The 20123-nt window shown below is 38.4% G+C and overlaps 1 protein-coding gene across 3 annotated transcripts in view; it reads right to left on the bottom strand.

Annotated features, from left to right (window-relative positions):
* Positions 1-20123, bottom strand: part of LOC127412905 (transcription factor COE1-A-like) — a 170084-nt gene that overhangs the window by 32783 nt on the left and 117178 nt on the right. For all 3 annotated transcript variants that reach the window (XM_051649617.1, XM_051649618.1, XM_051649619.1), the window contains exons 9-10: positions 16452-16582; positions 14569-14695 (exon numbers count right to left, since the gene is read on the bottom strand). In XM_051649617.1, the coding sequence (XP_051505577.1) occupies positions 14569-14695; positions 16452-16582 (258 nt within the window). The remainder of the gene's footprint in view (positions 1-14568; positions 14696-16451; positions 16583-20123) is intronic.

Genomic DNA, 20123 nt, shown 5'->3' with positions numbered 1-20123 from the left:
ACGGGTGATATTTTTAAGTGTGCCTTAAGTGTAGAACCAAGTGTCAAAATGTCTCGCGCCCTCTTTCTCCCTCACCCAAAAGGTGATTGCTTGATTCAAAGAAATTGGTCTCCCTTGTATCAACTTTATTGTTTAATAAAAAGTTTGGCATATATGACAGTGAGGTCTATGTCTTCCTTTAACTTAAGCATACTTAAACAGTAATTGGTTACTGATATTAGCAATCCTAGCAAAAAGAAATATCTTGTGAATATTGCATGAGTTGAAAAGAGTCACTGAATGTAATGTATTCCATATTGAAATTAAGTTGGTGAAAAGGCTAAGTTCTGACATTAACACTCAAGCACTGTAATAAAATGAGATTTGTGTATCGGACATTGTGTAGCAAAGGCTCTCTGATACTAAGAGATCACTCTAATAGTTGTTCACTCTTCACTCGCTCTCTCTCTCACACACTTATACTCTTTTTCTCTCTTTGTGAACTGACCGCCTTTCTTTAGCCTGAAGCTTAAATCTCGAACACAACAGAGGAGGAGTAAAAAATAGCAATTGAGCACTGGGGTCCTCTGGCTCACAGTTAATTGTTCTGTTGAAGCTGGGGGTAAAGCAGAGCTATAACAGCCTCTCTCTCGACTGGCCTCCCTTCTGTTTGCCCTGTAGGCCGCAGCCTGGACGTTTCCTGAGGGAGTTAGCCCAGCTCCCCTCAGCTCCACAGCTGAGAAGACAGACTGTGGGCAGCCTCTCAGTGCAGTGGAGTGGATTCAGATGGCCAAGGGCCCAGACAGAACCAGACCCCTGGAGCCCTGAACACAAGCTGTGCCCAGCCTGGCCCTCCTTCACCGATGAACGAGGCAGCTCTGACTGTCGATCAGTGACTCTCAATACAGAGCTGGACAACATCCAATGGCAGGTGGGATTTATCGCTTAATGAGAACAAGCAAATGTTTATCCAGCTAACTTCACTGAAAAAAAAATAAAAATATGTAAACCTACAAAATGTGCTTTATATGGTAATATTGAAATGTTTTGGTTTGATTCAACTGAAAAAAAAAAAAAAAAAATGAACCTGAAACATTAAACAAAACAAACAAACAACCAACCAACCAAACAACCAACCAACCAACCAACCAACCAACCAAACAAACAAACAAAAACAACAACTTTAAAGTGACAGTTCATCCAAAAAATCAATACTCAGACGTTTGAAGCTCCAAAAATCAGATAAAAGTCACATAAAATGAATACATATGACTCCAGTGATTAAATCCATATTTTCAGAATCGATATGATAGGTGTGGGTGAGAAACATGTCCATATTTAAGTCCTTTTTTTTTAACAATAAATCTCCACTTTCACTTTCAAAATATGAAAGAATGTGAAAGTAAAAGTGGAAATCTATTGTCAAAAAAGGACTTAAATATTGATCTGTTTCTCACCCAGACTTATCATATCGCTTCAGAAGATATGGATTTAACCACTGAAGTCTACCACTAGATTACTTTTATGCAGCCTTTATGTGATTTTTGGAGCTAAAAAGGTCTGGTCACCATTCACTTGCATTGTAATGACCAACAGAGTTGAGGTTTTCTTCTAAAAATCTTTGTTTGTGTTCTGCAAAAGAAAGAAAGTCATATACATCTGTGATGGCATGAGGGTGAGTAAATAATGAGAGAATTTTCATTTTTGGTTGAACTATCTGAATATATATATATATATATATATATATATATATATATATATATATATATATATATATATATAGTACTGTGCAAAAGTTTTAGGCACTTGTGAAAAATGTTGCATAGTGAGGATATCTTCAAAAATAATGTCATAAATAGTTTTCATTTATCATTTAATCTCATACAAAGTTCAGTAAACATAAAAAAAGCTAAATCAATATTCGGTGTGACCACCTTTGCCTTTAAAACAGCCCCAATTTTCCTGGGTACACCTGGACACAGTTTTTCTTGGTTGTTGGCAGATAGGATGTTCCAAGCTTCTTGGAGAATTCACCACAGTTCTTCTATCGGTTTAGGCTGTCTCAATTGCTTCTGTCACTTTATGTAATCACAGACTGACACGATGTTCAGTGGGGGGCTTTGTGAGGGCCGTGACATTTGTTGCAGGGCTCCCTGTTCTTCTATTCTAATCTTTTCTATTTGCAAAAGTAATGTTTGGGAGTCTAACATTTATATTTCCTATTGATACACTAAAGCTGAAGATATAAATAACCATCTTAAGACAAATGCTTTTGTGAAGACTTTTGTACAGTACTGTGTGTGTGTGTGTATATATATATATATATATATATATATATATATATATATATATATATATATATATATATATATATTTACATATATACACAGTATGTTGAAATATGTATGAATTGAACCCAGGTCCCTTAGGTGCTAAACAAATCTGTACCACTAGACTAACACATCTAACACTTATTTCTGTATAAGAAAAAGTTTTAAAACACCAAGTCAGCCAGAAAATCTCACTGGTGCCCCCTCAAAACACAAGGTGCATGGCGCCTCTGCATTAAGCCTAAAATCTGAAATGTACAACAACACTGAAATTAAAGAAGTTATTTGTAAAAAGTCAAACCAAGGCTGCATCCCAACATACTCAGTAAAATGTCATGTTTACTTTTAAAATAAGCACTAACTTCATTAAAGAGCAGTTGACATTGGCTAATAACATCTACGATCTTAATAGAAGTCTTCATGCAGTGAAACACAGCAGAGCTGAATGGCTCCCTGATTGAGCGGCAGCATTAACCTGAACTCTTTCGTGGCTGCCTGGATGCACAGTCACTCACTGCATGTGATTGACTGGCTGTTTACTTAAAAAGCAAGATGAAAAAACAGTTAAAACAATCCCGGGGCATGATGGAGAACAGACCACAGCTATCGGCAAAGGAAAGAACAACAAAAACAGACGAATGTGACAGAATGATTCAAAACTACCCTGCGGCTGACAATACATCATATCTAAATAGGCTTCCTGTAATCAGGCCTATTGCTGGTTTGGTGACAGGGAATGGAAGTGTGGAGTGGGGCAGAGCACAGAAGCGGCCGAGCGGGGCAGGAATGAGGGTTGAGGAATGCTGATTGTAGAAATTCGTTATAATAAATTAACAGATGGAGGCTGAATGAAGGACTGTGTTGTGCAATTTTACTTTTATAAGTCTGACATGGATATAGGTGAGAATTAAAGAAAAAGAAAGAGAGTGCTGGTAGTCTAACCTTTAAAGATAATTAGATGATGTAACCTAATGTAGTCAGGTTGACTTAGTAATGAAAAAATAATATTTTTTTACTTGACGGAAACCAGGTCCTGGGTAGCTCAGCGAGTAAAGACGCTGACTACCACACCTGGAATTCGTGAGTTCGAATCCAGGGCATGCTGAGTGACTCCAGCCAGGTCTCCTAAGCAACCAAATTGGCCTGGTTGCTAGGGAGGGCAGAGTCACATGGGGTAACCTCCTCGTGGTTGCTATAATGTGGTTCGCTCTCGGTGGGGCGCGTGGTGAGTTGTGCGTGGATGTCGCGGTGGATGGCGTGAAGCCTCCACACATGCTATGTCTCCGCGGTAACGCGCTCAACAAGCCAAGTGATAAGATGTGCAGGTTGACGGTCTCAGACGTGGAGGCAGCTGAGATTCGTCCTCTGCCACCCGGATTGAGGCGAGTCACTACGCCACCATGAGGACTTGGAGCACATTGGGAATTGGGCATTCCAAACTGGGGAGAAAAAGGGGAGAACAAAAAACAAAAAAACTTGACAGAAACCAATTAATTTAGATGTTACCACTTGAAGCTATTTTTTTAGGTTACCTGACAAAAATCCTTTTTTTTTTTTTAAGTGTAAAAAGTTATGCATTATAGCTGTATATATATATAGTGTAAAAAATGGTAACCTGCAATTTTTATTTTTTACCTTATCTGACCCTTAAATTTAGCTTTGTTTGTGTAACTTAATGTATTCAAGTTGAGTCAGTGATGTTAAATAATATTTGTTGACTTAAAACCAATTAATTTAGATGTTACCACATGAAACATATGTTTCAGGTTAAACATTTCTTCAGTGCAGCTTCTGTGGCATAAAGACAACATGAAACAAGATGTGCAACTTATTTAACTTCCATAATGTGACATTTTTCGAGTGAAATGGAATATTCCGCAGGAAACGATGTAGACCAGGCACTTGATTTTCGGGATTTGATTGGATCATAAAAACATGTTCTATGATATTATTGGTTATTATTTTTCTCCACCCATGTGTCCTTGCTTACATTAGCGGAGCAGAAAAGCCATGTTAGAGGCATACGATGTTATTACATACTGATGAATGACTATAAAACGAGAAAAATCTGAAATGTCCAATAAGACCAGGGACATTTAGTGGCAAGTAAATCGGGTAAATTTTGATTTCATGTTGTCTTTAAGAATGCATATGCTACAGTATATTAGCAAAAGCAGAGCTGGTCTTGAGTGAGTAGCCACTAAACATTTTAAGAGTGAATAATGAAGTGGCTTTGGGAGCAGAACTTTGTGAGGGCCTGGACATGGCAATCTAAAGTATGTCTCTTTAAAGAGGACCCTTGTGTTAGCATAATAAGGCATGGGCCTGTAGTGCAGGGGACCTCTGAGGAGGGCCATGAGTTAATGTGTTGATACAGAGATAAATGGGCCAGATCTCAGGCTAAACTGTGCTCTGCCACTCTCCAAGATATCTGTACATGTTTACTCTCCCTCATTGTTATTGATTTTCACATACTGTACCATCCTCTCACCAGCCAACTGGATAATGCACACTTACTGAGAGAGAGAGAGAGAAACACCTCCTGTGTCAGGTCATGAAATTAACTTTGTCAGAAAGTTCTAACAAAACTGTGTTTTAGACTGATAGACTTGATACACTGAAACAGGGAAGTGAAACCCCATGAGTATGTTCATTTCCGGACCTCTATGTCTTACTTGGTGGGTGACATTGTTTACCAAACCACACACTGTAGATGTGTATATTTACAGAGGAACACCTTTCAACTGTCTGTGCACTTGTTTACTTTTAAAATGTCATATTAAGAAACATGCAAGCTGTGGTTTCCATTTCTTTTTGGGCTCACAGAATGGTTTCTTGACAAAAATAACACATAGGGCGATACTAGATAGTCACCCAACATACATGATAGAGTTGGTCTCATGTGATCACAGATTCAATGAAGCTCTCCAATTTCATACGCGAAGGAGAATTAAAAGGTCATGCGTGATGTCTTGAGCTCTCAGCCTGAAATAAAATCTACAAAATCAATAATGAAAGGAGCAGAATATCTGCTGTACAGCCTACTGTACAATGCCATCTTGTTATGTTTAATGAATATGATCAATATAAGCAAATACAAGACTGTTGCCAATTTAAACAGACCTCTGAGAGGCGCAAATTGAATTGTCTGCCTTGTGAACAGAGAAACTACCAAGGAACAGACCTGATTTTCCCCAAAAAATAAAGCAACAAATATATTAACAATCCACTACTTCCCTCTTTTTTTGAGAGGATGGGATCAAAACGAGTAAAACATATCAAGCAATAAATAAATAAATGAACAACAACTACTGCTTGAAGGATTCCTCACAATCACACAGATCAATGCTCATTGATATTTCATGAAGGCAGAGCCAGGTTGCATCATATTTCACAATAATAACTACAGGCCCGCAGGGATGAAGAAAAGAGAGGAAGGGATTGAGCACGGATGGGTAGAATAAGCAACTACTAAAGACACCACTCTGAATGCTGTCAAAACCAGACAGAGCCCAGTCAAAACAGTAACTCTTAAAATACCTTAAATACCACACTTAATATCTCACACAAAAGCCTGAGGGCAGAGGGTGGGTGGGTGACAGTTTTTAAACTGGCGAGAACACAGCATTTGTGGCTTTCCTGTTTTGGAGAGCAGATGTTAGCTCTGAGTTGCTGGGGGTAAATTGAATCAGCTGACCACACATAGACCTGTGGGGCACAAACAGAGTCCCTGACTGACGGAGCAGAGTGGTCTTTAGCAGAACCTTTTATCAGGCACTTGTGGGCTTTGTACAGAGCTGTTAATGTCAGGGTGGTAATGTTTTGTTCATGTTAGGGAATGGCAGAGTCCGTTTTACACTCTCTTCCTCTCTAGCTCTTTTCCCTAGAGCTCTCTTTCATTCAGGTGTGATCTCATATGCTGTGGATAGGAATCGATAGTCTCAGTGGCAGGGTGTTTGATGCCTGCCTGAATTATTGCTTCATTTCTCTCCCTATATAGATGAGGCCTGTTTTTCCCCAGCCCTCCCCACATGGGGATCAATACCTTTCAATCTCATTTTTATCCATTTTCCCATAAACTCAGTGGTTGCTTTTATTTGGAAAATCCGACAAGCTAAATAAGGCATCACTTTAAGACATGGAGAGAAAAAAAATCTTGGAACCTGTGTCCATAAAATGGATGACTTGTTTTCTTAATCCTGAGCAGCAGCATCTAAAAGGCAGAGATATCTGTGTGAAATGGCCCCACTGAAGACACTCTGTGACTGAGCAAACCAATTTCTCTATATCTATTTGTTTACAATCTCCACCATGCCGAGGTTTAGCATTTTAATTGGAATGGCTATCAATGATCACCCAGTGTGCCGCCATTTGTCAATACAGTTAAAGAGTCTCATTATCAAAATCGAACAATCACTCAACCCACTCAAGAAAAAAAAACCCTCCGCTGTCAAATCTAATGATTGGAATAAAGTTGGACATAAAATTTGTTTTGTTTTAATCTAAATTGTATTTTCTTATAATTATTTTATATGGAAACCACAATTAATTTACATGTACAGTGGGGTCCAAAAATATAAGACAACAGGAAGTTGAAAAAGTTGTATTCTGACAGAAGTTGTATTTTTATTAACTAATGTTAACAAAGATCAATAAATGATGTAAAAAATATATTGTTCATTGTTTGTTCATGATACCTAATGCATTAACTAATGTTAACGAATGGAACCTTATTGTATAGTGTTACCATAATACTAAACATAAAATACTGTGTGTTTTGTTTAAATCTACATTTAAAGTATATTAAAGTACATTTAAAGACCACTTTGAAAATCTGGAATTCAAAATATAATTTAAATGTGGAAAACAAATTTTAAAGAATTTATAACAAAGAAACGTTGTGACATTAAAGTGAATACAAAATATTTAAGAATCTGCACTAGATCACTAATCAAATGTAAGCAAATTTGACACTGACAGTGTTAACTTTTTGACAAATGATCAGTTTTTCTTGCATCCATCAATGCTCTTTGAAACATTCTCAAATAATAGAGATAATATGGATCATCAGGTTTTGCACAAACTTGTGGAGTCAGCTTGAGTACTATACATGCTGCCATTAAAGAAAAAGAGGGACAGACCAAATACTCTGAAATTAAAAAAAACAATTTTTTTTTGAAAAATGCAAAATAGAAGTATTTTCACTAGTGGTCTCACACTTTTGGACCCGACTATATATGTGTTTACATTAAGAGAGGGGGAAAGCATACAAAGCATATTTTATCTGTGAATTCTGTGTATGATCTGAAGTCTGGTTTTCCTCGCTTATAGTGACAAATGTTTCTCATAGACTTAATCATTGTGCAGGCGTAAGAGAGCTCCCCCTAATGTGATCGAGTGGGGGTCTTTTAATATCAGGCCTGATGGGTGCTTTTCAGCCTACTGGCCTGCATACTGAGTAGCAACGAATTGCTTGCTGAACATTTCAGGTGATTCATCAGCACCTCCAATCTATTGGCCACACACGAATTCGCATACTCTCTCTGGCAGATAGCATTATAACTCTGCTTCTTTCCCCAAAAACCAGAGGGAAAACCCCCTCTGACAAATGATGTAAACATGGCAATCAGGTGAGAGGTAATACACAACCAAACATGGAAATGCATTTGTTGCAGATGAATTGAAAGGGGGGGGGGAGAAAGAGAGGGAGAACTCAAATAGGGAGGCATGATTCATTCCCTTATCTGCTGAGTGCCATGCAGGATGGGTAATGTCCCAGGTGGAGCCGGTTTAATTGTTTGTGATGATAAATATAATTGCAGAGAGCTTTTGGATGTTTAATTGCAGAGAGGCCCCAGAACTGGGGTGTTCCACATAAGAGCTTGTGTTTGTGACTGTACTGTACCTCAACTTCAGTGTCGTCTTTTAACAAAGGTCCAAAGGTCTTATCTGGGATTTAAAATCTAATTTAAACCTGGACATGATGTAATCATGTAAAATGAATAAGAAATATTTGAGATTCTTCACTATTTCTAAGTCACTAATCAAATAAGCAATTGCATGACATTGACCATGTTAAATCTATAGTACAAAAGGTCAGATTTCATTGCTTCCATTGAAGTACACAATATGCTAGAACATTCTCAAATCTCGCTGAGAAAACATGGATCATTAATTTTTGCACAAACTTGTGAAGTCCATGTGAGCTCAGATGAATGTAATTACTAAAGCATAAGAGGAACATACCAAATGCAAAACAACAACAAAAATGTTTATACTTTCAATTAAAATTTTCACTCAAATTGTTATACTGATAATATTTCTAAAGGAAATTTTACATGAAATTAAAAAAAAAAAGAAAAAGGAAAATAGAAGCAATTTCACATGTGGTCCCAGACTTTTGGACCCCACCGTATGTGCTTTTATCATCCTACGATTTGTGTTTAACTTTAAACTGTTGGCCTTCCAGAGGCACAGTTCACACGAGTGTGTGCCAAGAATGCTAAAAAATCCAGAGACCTCTGAAATGACATCATCCATTATCTAAGAGGCTTTTAAGGAATCCATTACCGGGTGGTCACTGGGTTCATAATCAGAGTGTCAAAGCCAAAACACAGTTCTATCACTACAGATGGAAGGGTGTCAGATGTAATCGTCATCATGATGTAAACGTAAAGACAAAATTCTTCAATCATGCACTTATTGTGAATAAATACTGGAGAGAAAAGTACAGGCAAAATGCAATGAATTTTGCACTGAAAGGATTGTCTTTTATCTTCAGTGTGATTGTAAGGGATGTTCTCCAGGTACGGCCCAGCCTTTCCGCATGGCTGTGTGGTGCTTGAGCACGGCAGCATCAGTGCACCATTGATTTAATTAGTTCTCCATCTCCTCTGCCTGACAGAAGTTGATTAGAAGCGCCAGATGCCCCATGTGTAATTCTACTGCCAGCTGCCACATAGCTTTGCCAATACTCTATGATTAGTACCCACTGGCAACTGGGCACGGCACAGGTGCCAACTGGAGCCAGGAAAGAGAGGCATGCATGCTGACGTCCTGCTGCAGTAGTGTGCTACTGTCCAGGAGATGCCTAAAATGCTCAACAACATAGGGGAACAGCAGGGGCACAATGGGGCCAACCTAAGGGAGGGCGTCAGATCAGCAGCAGCTTTCTACAACCCATTTTAATATTGTTAAGTAGGTTAAAGAAAGATACAGACAGCCCTGCATTCGGAATTGTCTCTTGTCATTATCAGCATTCGGTTTAAACTGAATTTGAGCACTGCATGCATTAAAACTGCACTTTTAATCAGTTGCAGACTCAAAGTGTTTTTGATGATTATTGAGCTTGAAGCTTTAGCAAAAGGGGACCATCGAGAAGTACAGCCATAAAAGGGGGTGACCATCTGCCCTCTGATTTGGAAGTGTGTGTATGTGTGCTTGTGAATATATGTGTGTTTATGTGGTTGTGTGAATGTCTAAATCCCTCCCCCATACCGGCCCATGTGCTTGCTGAATGGGCCATGAAAAGAAGCCAAGTCCAGCACCATAAACGCATGAGCATGCTCATTCACACCCATGAATGCACAGGCATATAGATAGACACCTACTGAGCCAACAATACCCACAGCTGTGCACTGTTTAAACCTATTGATGAGACAGGCCTTTAGCATTGCTCCCTTCAGTGTTTTAACACTTCAAAAAAGCTACACTTGTACTTTGACTGCTAACACTAATTTTAAACTGAAAAGCTGCAGGCTCAGCTAGGGCTGGACGTATGATGGTATATATTGTGCAATGGTATAAATGTGCCAACCAGTGGAGATTTTCCGAGTCTAGCAGTAGGCAGGACTGCTTTACATCATTTACGTGTGTAAAAATCAATTCAATTAAAAATAAAATTAAAGTGCAATCAGTGGTTCATATCAGCTATTTTATAACAACTTCAACAACAGCACATCCAATCAGTTTTTTAAATTTGAATTATCCGTTTTATAATATTAGTTTTACTGTTTTTAGTATTTTGTCTTTAAATCAAATGTTACATAATGTAGAACTGTTTGTATACTGATGCAGGCTTATTCATTTGTTATGAATATATGAAAATAATCAAATAGTATGACGTACCATGTATCTATAATTCAGTGGATTATTAAAGAAATAGTTATAACTACAAAGTTATGAAATAATAAACAATTAATGTTGAATTTCTGGCAAAAACACTATATTGTGTATACACATATTACACAGTATATGTAAACAGAATATGTAACGTGCCTATACACAATATAGTGTTTTTGCCAGAAAGCAGACAAAAAGGTTAATCCGAATGTCTGCTAGCAGCCCTGAGATGTCACACAGGTCACATAAACTACAACACATAGAGACTGTATCACCTAGGAACTACCAAACACAAACCCCTCACTGAATAATTTAAAAGAAAAAATGTATTAAGGTCAAACTTGAAAAAACAACAACAAAATGTAAGATAAACATCATATAAAGGTAGTGCTACTAAACATTAGATCTCTTTAAACAAAGAACTAATTGTAAATTAAATGATTACAGATCATAGTTTGGATGTGCTCTGTTTGACTGAAACCTGGCTTAAACCAGATGAATATATTAGTTTAAATGAACTACTCCCCCAGGTTATTGTTATAAACATGAGCCTCGTCTGAAGGGTTGAGGAGGAGGTGTTGCTACAATTTACAGTGACGTTCTTGGTGTTACTCAGATGACAGGATATAAGTTTAAGTCTTTTGAATTAATAATGCTTAACCGTCAGATATAAATAAAAATTATCTGTCGTCTTTTGCCCTTGCTACAGTATATAGATCACCGGGCCGTATTCTGATTTCCTTGGTGAATTTGCAAATGTTCAGAATCTAGTAGTTACTATAGATAGAGCTTACATTTTTAGTGACTTCAACATTCACATAGATAATGAAAAGGACACATTGGTATTAGGATTTATCAATATTCTCAACTCTCTTGCAGCCAGACAAAATGTGACAGGACCAACTCATCGCCATAATCATACACTAGATTTAATTCTGTCATATGGCGTTGATGTTGATACTATAGAAATTGAACCGCAGAGCGATGACATCTCAGATCATTACCTCGTCTCTTGTTTGCTGCGATCAGCTAATGTCACTCAATCTACACCACGCTATCATTCAGGTAGAACTATTCTTTCGACCACTAAAGATAGCTTCACTAATAATCTTCCAGAATTGTCTCACATTCTCAGTAAGCCAAAAAGTCAAGAAGAACTTGAAGTAATAACAGAAAATATAAATACAGTTTTCTCTAGCACTCTTGATAGTGTCGCCTCCCTTCAATCAAAGAAAATGAAAGAAAAAAGCCCCACACCATGGTACAATGATCACACTCATGCTCTCAAGAGAGCAGCTCGGAAAATGGAGCACAAGTGGAAGAATACAAAATTTGAGGTATTTCGCAGTGCATGGAAGGATAGTGTCTGTAGCTACAGACAGGCACTAAACACTGCCAGGTCAGCATATTTTAGAAAACTCATAGAACATAACCACAACAATCCTAGGTGTTTATTCAGTACTGTGGCTCAGGATTTAGGCCCCATCACAGTACAGAGACTGCACTTATCAGAGTTAAAAATGACTTGTTCTTATCATCTGATCGTGGCTGCATTTCTTTTCTAGTGCTTTCTTTGTGCTGCCTTCGATACCATAGCTCACGACATTCTCTTGAAAAAGGTTGGAGAATTATGTTGGCATTAGTGGACTTGCATTAGCATGGTTCAGGTCCTATTTATCAGACTGCTACCACTTTGTACTGTATGTGTAAACAAGAAATTGGCAAATCAAACAAAAGTTAAGTATGGAGTGCCACAGGGATCAGTTTTAGGGCCTCTAAAACTTTTCACCTTATATATGCTTCCCTTCGGAGATATTATCAGGAATCATGGAATAAGTTTCCACTGTTATGCCGACGATACACAACTTTATATTTCTTCTAAACCTGACGGAATTTCACAATTCTCCAAATTAGCAGAGTGTATCAATAAAATGAAAGACTGGATGGCCAGAAATGTCCTTTTACTCAATTCCGACAAAACAGAGGTACTAATTATTGGACCAAAATCCTCTAAAAATATAATTTAACTCTCGATGGATGTACTGTTACGTCATCTTCTACAGCGAAGAACTTAGGTGTTATATTTTATACCAATTTGTCCTTTGAAAATCACATTTCCAAAGTAGAACAGCATTCTTCCACCAAGTTAAGACACATGCTCTCTGTTGCTGATGCCAAAAAACTAATTCATGCGTTCATAACCTCAACACTAGATTATTGTAATGCATTACTAGGAGGATGTACTGCACATTCAAAATGCAGCTGCCAGAGTGCTAGAACCAAGAAATATGATAATATTAGTCCAAATTTATCGTCATTACATTGGCTACCTGTTAAATTTCATATTAATTTTAAAAGTCTGTTAACTACACACAAAGATTTGAATGGTCTAGATCCACAGTACTTAAGTGACCTTCTACCACGCTATATTCCATCATTACTTAGTTTACTCATTTTAAACCATGACATGCACTGCACACAAATAACTAATACTGGCATTATATTCATGCTATTTAGCCAGAGGGGAACTGGCCCCCACAGTGAGCCTGGTTTCTCGCAAGGTTATTTTTCTCCATTAACCAACATCTTATGGAGTTTTGTGTTCCTTGCCACAGTCGCCTTCGGCTTGTTCACTGGGGTTCTAAATACAATTATTATTTAACTATTTAATTATTTATTTTTATACACAATTTACAATTACACAATGATGACTCTAAGACTTTATAGATATTACAGTTTAATTTTCTGTTAAAGCATGATTTTCTGTAAAGCTGTGTGAAAAGCGCTATACAAATTAAAATGACTTGACTAGTTCACGATTAATCAATGATTTTGAAAGTGCTGAAATTTGACACTATATATACTTCTTTCCTGTCAAAATGCATTTATTTCCATATTAGGAAAGAAAACAAAACAACATGTAACAACATAATGCTTTATTCATATTTTCTAAACAAAGCCTTCTACAGTATAAAGACAGAAATGCACTAAAATAGCACCAATTCAAGTAACATTAAATGTTTCCCAAAGTCTAAGTGGGAGTTTGACTAATTGAAATAACAAGTCTCCCCATGCATTTTCATTGAAATGGGCATTAAATCTCTTAAACTCTTATCCGCCACAATATTAATCAGCCGTCAGACTGTGACTATCCGTTTTCCTTCAGCAATCGTGAAGCTGTGTCATGATTCATGTCAATGCCAGCGTCAATTGCCGCTTTGAACTCCAAAGCTTGCAGAAAAACTTCTCATTCTGCATTTTGGTGATAGTTAAGACTTGACGTGCTTGTGTGGCAATTAAAATGCACCTAACATAGGCTGAAAAATACTTGATTTCTATCAAAAGTCACATCTGAGCTTGTTTTGTACATCATAGTGTTAAGAGGATCTTTCTCCATCATTTTATCACTGACACGTAAGCACTGTTGTGTATGTGTTTGAAGTTGTGTCCATCAGTGTAATAACTCCGGCCGGACAAATCGCAAAGGTTCCCGCCCTTCCAGTAAGTATTTCTGCTGGTTTATGCTGTAAATACATTAATCGTGATTAAGAAAAATTAACACGATAAACTTTATTAATTAATCGCATGCGTTAACGTGTTAATTCTGACAGCTCTAATATATATATATAGTATATACAGTATCCTGTATATGGTCATTTGATATCACTGTGATAAAAGATTTGTTGAGCCCCTAGGCTCTTCACCTCTTCACCCACTGATTTAACGTCATTTTACTGTTAGATTTCATCACACATTCCCTCACTTCTATAACACTGAAGTTAATTACTTTTTGTTGGCAGAACCCTTGATTCCAATAAGTAAAGTATATAGTAAACCCATTTTAGAGCAAGGAGATATCACATGTGACCTCTCTTTTCTCCATAAGATAAGTTCTACATTTCCCTTATCTGTTCAGGCTGCCGGATGTTCATGGAGTTGGATGTAGAAGTTAAGCTATTAAGCTGTGTGCTCAGGAAATAGGTTGGATTCTTCTATTGCGAAGGTTTCTCGCTACAGGAAACAGAGCCCTGTTCACTGGGCAACTGTTACTCACCCCGACCAATGTAAAATCAAGAACAGGTGAACAGGAAAGAAGATATGGTGCTTATAATGTAAAGGTGCTTTATATTGTGGTTACCTGTGTAGATAAATCTGCCCGGTGTACCTTTGCAGAACTGTTTTGACTTGTAGGACAGAGTGACCTCCACAACCCCGGGAATGTGTCTGGGAGGAGTCTGAACTCGTATGGCGTGAGGGGTTATGAGCTGAAAGAGGAAGGAGAGAAAGAAGGAAGAAATTAGAACTGATGTTTTAAACTCAATTATGGATGCTTTTCCAATTTTCTTGCCAATATTTTGTTGTCAATATTTTATTTACTTTTTTTACTTGAGGTGTTAGTCAATACAACAAGTAAGCTGAAATAAGACAGAGTAGATTATTATCGCTCAGAGTTTGATCTTTAATAACTTCTCAGTTATGTTTCATTTAAGTATAAACTGGGTCTCAGAGGTTTTAAGAAAAATAAATAAATAAAACTAGAGACAAATCAGATACTGCAATTGTTGACAGAGTAAGAGTATAGAGCTATAAAACAATTTGTATAGCATATCTCAGATAAATCAGTCTTGGAAGAATATGATGAGAAATACAGTATTTGCATTTATATTGAAATCACTTAATTTTGATTTTGACTTTAGTATCTTGGTAAATCTGAGCACAGTTTGTGACATTATTGAGATCTTGCCTGAAACTCTACAGGAGACCTGAAATTACTAATGTACTTTTCTAAGGAGAAAATAGAATCTGGCTCCATTTGCCCTCATTTCATTCCAATGCTGTTTAGGGGGAACAGTTGAGATATTAAAAGAACTCATTTATGATTTTATAATATTTCTTTTGTATGGGAGGAGCTGACAGGGTGGAGGTCAACCATAATTCTGGAGTGAGAAATGACCTCTTCTGTTAGTTCCATTTGCTGACTTTTCTCAGCTGGAGCTGAAGACAGTTCTTATCATTACCCATTCAAAAATCTGTCCTCTCTCTCCTTTTATACATCTCTATTTTCTGATTCTTAAGTGAGCTCTGAATAGATACGTAAACACACAAGTGTTGTACAATGCTTATGAACATGCATTCCTCTTACCCTTGTCTATAAGCTGAGCTATTAAACAGGAGTGCTTTGTTCTCTGATTAGACAATGATTTGACTGCTTGTGGTGCTTGCGCTCAATCCTTTTTGAAGAGGAGCCGTGTCTCTACAAAGCAGAGTGAGCGCTCAGTTTCCATGCAAAAGCTCTGTCACATTCAAAGCCAGCAGCAGTGCCGATGCTTTACATGGCTTTAAACTGTCCCTTTCATTACTCACTTAGCTGGGCTTTCATTTGCCAGACACTGCACTTCTCACCTCTCAGATAAATATGGAATTGTCAATGAGAGGCTTTTTATAGAATTACCTCTTTCATCTGGCTGCTCTCAACATGAACAGTGCAGAAAATCAGCTCAAAGAGAGAATGAGTAAAAGAAGACAGCGATACAGACAGGAAAACAGGCTGAAACACTTGACCAAAACACTGCAAAAAATAATTTTCTTAATCTTATTTTTTTCCAATAAGCATATCTATACTTCCTAAAACAAGATAAATTTACTTGAAAAGCAAACTGGTTTCCAGAGAATATATCTTGAATTAAAGGGATAGTTCCCCAAAAATGAAAATTCTCTCATCATTTACTCACCCTCATGCCATCCCAGATATGTATGACTTTCTTTTGCTGAATACAGACAAAGATTTTTAGGAGAATATTTCAGCTCAATATTTTCATCTTCTTGACATTTATTTTGCCATTGCCAAAATGCGCAACATTTGGGCAACAATGGGCAACGTTTTCCAGATTAATTTTGTCGCTGGTTGAAAATCAAACTGTGATGTCACCTGCTAGATCATGGTACATGGCTTTAACTGCACCATTTTCACATCTGAAGTTTGGCATAAAACAGAACTGATAACATGCGAAGGTAACTGACCTCACTCCAGACCAGCATGGTGCCAAAGATGACCTGTAGACCGTCAAAGAAGTTATCTCCAATGATGATGACTGTGGCACCCCCTGTCGTCCAGCCTTCACTGGGACTGATGGCTTTAATGCAAGGAGTGGCTGTTTAAGAGATAGGTTTGGAGGAAGCAAAACAAGAGAACAGAGAAAATAATAAGTGAGAGGAGACATTCACATTTCATAGTGGCTATTGACATACAATAAACAACTTGTAAAGGCATTATATCTTATAAAAGGAATATGCAATATACGTACATTAATTATGACTGTATACATTTGCATGTACGCATCAAGTCATTATACAAAAACAATGTCAAAAGCAATCAGACTAAACATCTGGAACCAGCCAGCGAATCATCACTTGTGTGTATCACCTGTGCCATAATTTCATGCACAGTCTAAATACTTGGGAAATGAATCTAAACCTGTGCGACTGATTTTTTCCTGATTACGGCAAATAGATTTATGAGCAACACTCTATTAGGAAGGTTTAGGCACAGCTTAATGACAAGTGACTGATTCATTAGAGTCATCACATATGATTAGACTGTGGCCATTCCTTTGCGCTGTCCCCATATGCTTCCTGACAGCGGTGGGAGCATGAGAGATGATGCTCGCTCACTGATCATTTATCTCAATCTACCAGGCAGAGGAACATGGTTCAATGCTGTGGTTCCCCAGTAATCACCTTTCAACCTATGATAATTTCACTAGCTGTGTTTTGGATCAGTTTGTTCAGTCCGTTGTGTGCATATAGCACAAAAAAACTGGAAAGTACTTTCTCCATCTAGAAAGCTCTAATCTGATTGGCTGGCTGTATGCAACTTCCACAAGTAAGGGCACACAGGCTAAGATTCATCGCAATGGCAATTCATTGACTATCAAAGAACAAGCGCTCAAAGGCTGCCGATTTTGCACTATGACAAAATAAGTCTTTGTCGATCCCTGACATATGTCTCAAAAATGTGTCTGCAAAATCCTTACCAAAATAGTACAGTGTCAACCCATCTTTAGTAGCAAGGATACTAGACATTTACATGCAGATCTGCATATTCTTCTTTGTTTGCTCTATTATGTCTGTGAAACAGTCTGCATTTATTTTCTGTGTGTTTTCTGTACAATCGTTCATGGAGACTGTCACTGCATTATTAAAATAGTTTTTTTCTTTGCTGGTCTATTATTTTGGTAAAAAAAATATTTCCTAGGCCTGCCCCTAAATGGCATGTAGGATCAATTTGAACTGTGATTGATCGTTTTGCATTTCAGTCAGACGGCTTTTCCTATCTAAGCAGGTTGTTCTTGGCCAGAATAAAATGCAATACGGATCAGACTTTTTACCATAAGGTCTGGATACACAAGACTACCGCCAATGGTACAAAGCAGAGAGGAACACTGTTCCACAACTCCAAAGGCGCACAGACTTTGTTGACCCAACTGAGAGCAGTTGTTGAATTTCAAACGACATGGGTAGAGGCAAGAAACAGGGGAATGGGACACAATGGAGACAGGAGAGTGAAAGGTGCTGTCAGCATAGGGCCCCTGGCACTGTGCATATGAAAGGTGCAATTCCCCTTTGCTTTTGTTTTAGGCGTGGACATAATTAATGAAATCTGAGGGTTAGATAGAAAGATCAGTCAGTGATGACTTCACAGTAGAACCACGTCTCCTCTCAACCCCTCCTTCCTCCCCTTTGGGGGCGTTTTGGGACCATGAATGCTAATTCCAGTTGATTATACACACACCTTTATTAAATATTACACTGACCCCATGTGTGTGCGGGGAGGTAGGGTGCCAGGTGTGAGCGCTTGTTTTATGACACTCGTGCAAATGTCATGTTCGCTGGAGTTCGCCAGTCACACAGAAATCCAGAGTCCTTACAGCAGTCGATCAAAAGGCCAGGCGCCCTGGGACACTCAGAGAAAACAGCAGCCAGCCATAAAAATTCAACACCTTAATGAGTTTAAATTTCATTTCAGCGTGTTGAACTTTGGCACTGGAATCTAAAGCTTGGTGTCTTACTGAAGGCGCTTTAACCGCCTAATTACTGCTGTTCCAATTTGCTGCAGGATTTAAATAGAAGGAAAAGACATGAGGGGGGAAAAAATGAAAGAAAAGTAAAAGTCCTCCGAGACAGCTGTTGAAGGCAGAGAAGGGGAGAGTCTGTCACAGGCGGATTTGTTGTCTTCAGTGACTCTGGTAGAGGACTGAACACACTTTCTTTAACAAGCATTACACACAGTTCTGACTGTAGGCTGGACCCCTGGGGGTGGGTGAGGACTAGGGCTATTGTGTGATAGTGCATCACTTGTATGATATTGCACCTAACTAAGGCAGACGTACTGTACAGGAACACAGCAGAGGCGGATGGCTGACTCCAGTGTAGAAGTCATTCTGTTAATGATGGTGCCACGATGGCCGCCTCGGTGTGGAGTGCTTCTATTGGTTTGTTGTTTTTGTTTGTTTGTCCTGTGTTTAGTAATCTTTTTCCAGTCAGTTTTACCAGAGACGAACTGCTGAACATTCGTCAGCATATACCAGTCAATCTTTTCCCGGATTTTGAATATTCGGACGTTTTGTTTGCCATTTTAGTTGGATGTGCGGCTGTGTTGTTTAAACGTGCTATGAGACGCAGGCAAGGAAGACGAGCAGGCGCGCTGGTCAAGCTCCGTCGGCGGGGCTTTCGAACAACGCTGCCGAACATTCATCTTGCGAATCTCCGCTCTCTCTCTAACAAAACGGACGAACTACATCTCCTCACCCGCACAAACAAGGACTTTTCAACCTCTGCTGCCTTGTGCTTCACAGAAACCTGGCTGAGTGAAGCCATTCCGGACAGCACATTACATCTGCCGGGCTTTCAGCTGTTCAGAGCAGATCGCATTGCGGAGTTAACGGGGAAAACGAGAGGTGGTGGAACATGCTTTTACATCAATGAAAGTTGGTGTACAGATGTAACAACATTAAAGAAGATGTGCTGTCCTAATTTGGATGCGCTCTTTATTAACTGTAAGCCTTTCTACTCGCCGCGGGAGTTTTCCTCGTTTATTCTGGTGAGTGTGTATATCGCGCCAAATGCGTGTTTGAATGCGGTGCTGCAACAGCTGGCTGATCAAATCACAGACACAGAACAACAATACCTGGACTCGGTTAATATTATTCTTGGGGATTTTAACAATACACAACACAACATGCTACACAACAATAAAGGATGCATATCGCTATGTCCCTAGAGCAGCTTTGGGACTCTCTGATCACTGTCTGGTTCATCTTCTTCCAACCTAAAGACAGAAATTTAAATCTGCTAAGCCTGTATTCAGGACTGTAAAGAGATGGACCAATGAAGCAGAGCTGGAACTACAAGCCTGCTTTGACTGCACAGATTGGAGTGTTTTTGAGGCTGTAGCCACAGACCTGGACGAGCTCACATATACTGTTACAGCATATATCAGTTTCTGTGAGGATATGTGCATTCCTACTAGGACTTATTTAAAATTTAACAATGACAAACTATGGTTTATAGCGGAACTCAGGCAGCTTCATCGGCCAAAGAGGATGCTTACAGAGTTGGGGATAAAGTCTTGTACAATCAGGCCAGGAACATACTGAATAAGGGAATCAGAGTGGCTAAAAGAAGATACTCTGA

This window comes from Myxocyprinus asiaticus, chromosome 22, assembly GCF_019703515.2.
Source record: "Myxocyprinus asiaticus isolate MX2 ecotype Aquarium Trade chromosome 22, UBuf_Myxa_2, whole genome shotgun sequence".
In the NCBI taxonomy this organism is placed as follows: Eukaryota; Metazoa; Chordata; class Actinopteri; order Cypriniformes; family Catostomidae; genus Myxocyprinus; species Myxocyprinus asiaticus.
Note: the sequence above shows the minus strand (reverse complement) of the source record. Positions and strands in the feature narration are given on the sequence as shown.